Source organism: Ranitomeya imitator, chromosome 5, assembly GCF_032444005.1.
Source record: "Ranitomeya imitator isolate aRanImi1 chromosome 5, aRanImi1.pri, whole genome shotgun sequence".
Classification (NCBI taxonomy): domain Eukaryota; kingdom Metazoa; phylum Chordata; class Amphibia; order Anura; family Dendrobatidae; genus Ranitomeya; species Ranitomeya imitator.
This window is the reverse complement of record NC_091286.1, coordinates 135,771,304-135,777,303: the sequence shown is the minus strand read 5'-3', so window position 1 is coordinate 135,777,303 and position 6,000 is coordinate 135,771,304. Positions and strand designations below refer to the sequence as shown.

Below are 6,000 nucleotides of genomic sequence, written 5' to 3'. Positions count from 1 at the left end.
TAAGTCTCTGTCTGCCGGAACAAGAATAAAATATATTAGCTGCCAGTATCATTAGCGTTAGAACACATGTTCGGTTCACCTATATGTTCAGCCTCATTTTTTATTGGCACTTTAAGCTTATTAAAGACAATTGAGATAAAAGGCACAAATATTTGCACGTGCAACTTCCAATCAACACCTACAGCTTCATTTGTAGAAATCATGTGACACTGTATAAGAAATACATTCAACTGTCCAATAGGATAAACCTATTTCTGTTACATAAGGTGCTTTTCTTTATACAATAAAAACATGCATATAGGTCTAAGAATATGTAATGTGCAGAAAATCATATATGTGCGCAAATGTAAAAGAGGCACAATTTGGGGGTCATGTATTCACATCTACAAAAGAGACCGAATTATGCCCCATTAACTTTCAGTAACTTTTGGAAATTTTTTAAAGCGTGGTGTTGAAATTGACTGTTTTGTGGCTGATACTGGTTTAGTTTTTCATTGTTAGATGGTTCTGCAATAGGGCAATGCAATTATATTGCAGATAAATCCAACACAAATGATCAAGTTGAGCTTATATTTGGAAAAACTCATAGTGAGATCATTAAAAAAGCTACCCTGTATGGAAGGATAGAGGATAACATATTGATCGCTCAGGGTCTACCTTCTGGAACCCCCAGTGATCACCAAAATTTGACTCTGCTCTGCAGATTTGAAGGAAGTGGCGGTGCGCATGCTACATTCATCGTCCTTGGGAATGTAGGAAAAAGCCAAGTATATCACTTGACCGTTTCCAGCAGTGCCATAGATAAAGGGAGCTTAAGTCATACATATGCATCTTCACCCCATTAAATATGAAGCTTTGCAGAGCTCATTTCCGACACTATTGTGGATTTATATAGGTAAACATATTACTTTGTCTTAAATGCCTATGCACACACAATACTATATATCTGCATTATACGAATGCATAATATGACATCTAAAAAATTGTATGTGCTTGCATGGTGCCAAGGATTGTCTCTGATTTCATATAAAAGCCTACAAAAGGTTTTTTCTAATGGCATGAAGCCTTCTCAGAAAAGGTTTATGGAATACCTATAGTAGTGCTCAAAAGGTTATTTTCCTATTATTACATTTGTGCAGGAAAATGTAATCCTAAACTGCTGCTTGTGTGCACAGTTTATCTTTTGGTTCATTAGGATAAGTTAGTGCATTTACGGGGTATCGTCCCCATTTCGTCTGGTACCACTAGTACCTTAAATGATAGTGCAACTTTGCTTTCATAACAATGTAGTTTCGAGAAAGTAATCAGAGCATGAGTATATTTTTTATTTTAGGTGTTAAGACCTCAGGGGAGACCTAGTGTTATTAATGCTTGTAATAAGTGTTTTTAGAGTTGGGCCCGGTACAGGAGCTGTCCCCGGAGATTAGTGCCTCTCCCCCAGTGTAAGTAAACAGCATTAGCTTAGTACATCATCATTTTTGCTTTGATAATAGTGCAATGAATATGCCACTTGTGGCCTATGTAAGGTGCATAGCTTCAAAGGTTTTTACATTTTTAGCAGGATCCAAGAAAAAATTAAAACGCAAGTGGGAGCATCACAGCTCAAGATCTGGTAATGTAATTCGATTTGGGCTTAAGATCTAAAAAATGATGTGTTAAATAATGTTTGTAACAATTAATTGCCACTAATGAGACCATTCAGAATTGGATTTCTTTCTACTTTATTAGTTACCGTTTGAGCAGATCAGAGACAAAGATTGTCCCTCTCTTTATAAGTCACTATTGTTGAGACAATTGGTGGCAAATGAACACTGAGCAATGGAAATTGTGGGTAGGTGTACTCAAAACTATACATTTGTGAGCGCGATCTGAGAAAGTTCGAAGACCAGCTGATTTTAAAAAAAAAAGAAAATCGATGAACAGAGCTTCCATAGCTGGTAAAAGCCAGCAGAAGAATGGAATGCCCAATTATCCCATTTTTGGTTAAACCGAATGTCCTTTACAGAGGACATAATCCGTGAACATTTACAGAATATTGGTGGCCAAGGCCGTATGTGTGGATGTGTTGGCAACTGTGTGTAGAAGATACAGTAGAGCATTAAATATCCTATTTCCATGAATAGCTGTATTATAAGTGGAGAACAGGATTGAAATCAAGGTGTCCTGGTCACAGAACATTTCAGTGTGTTCAAAACAATATGTACTATTATACAAATTACATAAGTAGAGCTCATGTTGTGGCGGATGATGGAATGAAAGTGGTAAATGACAAACTTCTCAGACAAGATACATTCTATTACATAATCCTGATGGATAATAAAATCCACAGTAAATTTATATATTGTAGTTGACCAAAAACCATTTGGACCATGGGCAACATTTTTTACCTTTAAAAAATATATAAACTCAATTTGTAAAGAACTGTATGATTTTATAATTTAGATTTTTTAACCTATTGATAAACACTTATGTAATCTAAAACCCAAACCAGTTGTCGGCCGCCATATTTTTTCAGTCCGGTATGACAACAAATAGAAATAAATTGCAAATTCATCAATCTGCTCAGTTTGGTCAAGCCAGCATTCAAGCAGTAAGTCCATTAGTCTATTATTCTCTCCAATTCAAACAAAATAATACAATTTTGCCTAATGTATCCTAAATGGAGGCGAAGTTTCTCCTATAACAACTCTGATCATTTGCTTGCCACTATTGTCTTTACTAGTACATATCACATGAGCTGTGCATAGTCCTGAACACAACCACTGATAAGTTACACAATGGTCAAAAGAGTTAAATTATGTTGAATTGCCATAGTTAAGGCCACAAACATCTAGGCTAGCGGTATAGCACAGTATTAAGTAAAGACATAGCATAGGATTTCTTTTAGAAGACTTTTTAAAGTAGTTAGGATCATGGCCATGGTGATCCACTGTCAGGGGTCAAGATTATTGACTTCTAGCTCTTGGGGACTACACAATAATAATAAAAAGTACATTGTACCCATTGCAGTTTAGGCACCACGTGTATTCTCATGATTATACTGTTTTTCATGGAAACTTGTTAGTAAAAGGGAGATAAATCATTAAGTAATATGGATGGTGGAACCTATATACAAGTAGTACATATAATGGAACTATCAATATCTACAGAAACATTGAGAACTAGATACACTTACATAACTGTAGGTAAGGTGATCTTGTAAATGATATATGTTAATGCTATGTGTTTAAGTAGTAAGAACTTGCATGTGTGATGCTATGAAATACACGAAGTGCGGAATGCGTCGGCAGCTGTCCATGCTATCCCCACACTATCCATCTAGAAAATACAAGCTGAAGAAAACAACTTATGCACAGCGTTACATGCAAAAACATCACATAAAGCTTTGATTTTGAAGGGTAGAGCCCAATAAAGCAAAGGATCCTTTTCCTTGTGAAGTACAGGAAGCGACTATGAAGACCTGCACCATAAATGATTCAGCATAGATGCACGTCGGAGTGTGTTTACATATGCAGCCGATCTGATACACTGACTATAGTTAGGTAGTATACTGCTGGGAATTTCTTGGCCACAAAAGGCCAATTAATTAAAAAAAAATTAAAGTAAGTAGAAAACGCTCTCATACTGTATTCTGCAAACCCGCCTCCTCTCTATTGACATAATAAGCCTGTAAGCATGGTGACGTTGTGGTCGCAGCATTTAAAGGGCTCTGGCTGTCTTCTTCTTGAGCTACAAATTTGTCTTTAGGTGTATGCATCCGATGGGCATCCAGCATCTCCAGCAACAAGTCATAGAGGGGTACGACATTTTTGCACTTCATGCTGTACAGATGTTCCATTCCCTTATTGCTGTAAAGGTAAAAGTAATATTATTATTTAGTGAAGAAAATGTCATATTTCACCGACACTGGCTTTATAGTAATGAAATGTAAATCAATTTACGGTATTTGTATCTTGAGCTGTATTAAAAAGTCTCCAGTTATCATATAAAATACATCCTCTGCTTCCTAGTATGAGTCTATTCACATCAAACTGTGCAATAACTGGTCAGTTCCTATCACAGCTACAGTATTTTGTCCTTTCATCTCAGTAGTCACTCTTAGGGCTCTTTCATACAGTTGGGGAAATCATTATTTGATACCTTGCTGTTTTTATAAGTTTGCCCACTGACAAAGACATAAACAGGCTAGAATTTTAAGGGTAGGTTAATTTTAACATTGAGAGATAGAATATCAAAAATAAAATCCAGAAAATCACATTGAACAGTATAAGTTATATAAATATATTTGCAATTTCCTGTGAGAAACAAGTATTCGATCCCTCTGGCAAACAAGACTTAAAGGGACTCTGTCACCTGAATTTGGAGGGAACAGTTTTCAGCCGGGTTTTCGGGTGTTTGATTCACCCTTTCCTTACCCGCTGGCTGCAATATTGGATTGAAGTTCATTTTCTGTCCTCCATAGTACACACAAGATTGCCTTGTGCAGGCATGTACTACGGAGGACAGAGAATGAACTTCAATCCAATATTGCAGCCAGCATGCAGCCAGCGGGTAAGGAAAGGGTGAATCAAACACCCAAAAACCCCGCCTCTATGGCTGAAAATTGTTCCCTCCAAATTCAGGTGACAGAGTCCCTTTAATACTTTATGGCAAAATTATTGTTGTCAAGCACAACAGTCAGACATTTTTTGCAGTTGATGATGAGGCTTGCACACGTCAGGAGGAATTTTGGTCCACTTCTCTAAATCATTAATATTTTGAGGCTGTCGCTTGTCAACTCAAAGTTTCAACGCCCTACATAAGTTTTCTATGGGATAAAAGTCTGGAGCCTGGCTAGGCCACTCCATTGTTGCCTTGGCTGCATGTTTTGGGTCATTGTCTTGCTGGAAGACCCAGCCATGACCCATTATTAATGTCCTGATGGAGGGAAGGAGGTTGTCAGGATTTTACAGTACATGGCTCAATCTATTCTCCCATTCATGCGATGAACTAGTCCTGTGCTCTTAGCAGAGAAGCACTCCCAAAACATAATGTTTCCACCTCCATGCTTGACAGTGGGGACGGTGTTCTTTGGGTCATAGGCAGCATTTCTCTTCCTCCAAACACGGCGAGTTGAGTTAATGCCAAAGACCTCAATTTTTTCTCTCAACTGACCACAGCACCTGCTCCCAATCACTCACAGAATCATCCAGGTGTTCATTGGCAAACTTCAGATGGGCCTGCACATGTGCCTTCTTGAGCAGGGGAACCTTGCGGGAACTGCAGGATTTTAAACCTTTACGGCACAATGTGTTACTAATAGTTTTCTTGGTGACTGTGGTCATTTACTGTGATCATTAACAATTTTCCACAGTGTAATTTTAGACTGATCTATCACATTCCTCATGAGCAAGGATACCCCATGACGTGAGATTTTGCATGGTGCCCAAGATCAATGTCAATTGACAGTCATTCTGTATTTCTTCCATTTTCTTACTATTGCACCAACAGTTGTCTCCTTCTCACCCAGCGTCTTACTTATGGTTTTGTAACCCATTCCAGCTTTGTGCAGGTCTATGATCTTGTCCCTGACATCCTTATAAAGCTCTTTGGTCTTGCCCATGTTGTAGAGGTTAGAGTCTGCCTGATTAATTGAGTCTGTTGTTGCAGGAGTCTTTTATAGAGATGACTATGTACGACAGCTGTCTTTAATACAGGTAACGCATTGATTAGGAACGTCTAACTGGTCTGTAGGAGCCAGAACTCTTAGTGGTTGGTAGGGGATCAAATACTTATTTTTCACTGCAAAATGCAAATTAATTTATATAATTTGTACAATGTAATTTTCTAGATTTTATTTCTGATATTCTGTTTCGAAATGTTAAATGTAACCTACCCTTAAAATTATAGACTGTTCATGTCTTTGTCAGTGGGCAAACTTACAAAATCAGTGTCACGGATCCCACCGTACTGCCACCAGTATGTCAAGTATCCGCTCTTAGCATGTGGCTTGGGGTTGCA

The 6,000-nt window shown here is 37.9% G+C and overlaps 1 protein-coding gene across 1 annotated transcript in view; it reads right to left on the bottom strand.

Annotated features, from left to right (window-relative positions):
- Window positions 1-3,619: 3,619 nt before the first annotated feature.
- Window positions 3,620-6,000, bottom strand: part of ESR1 (estrogen receptor 1) — a 316,090-nt gene continuing 313,709 nt past the window's right edge. Inside the window, exon 8 of the mRNA XM_069769174.1 lies at window positions 3,620-3,848. Coding sequence (XP_069625275.1) covers window positions 3,620-3,848 — 229 coding nt within the window. The remainder of the gene's footprint in view (window positions 3,849-6,000) is intronic.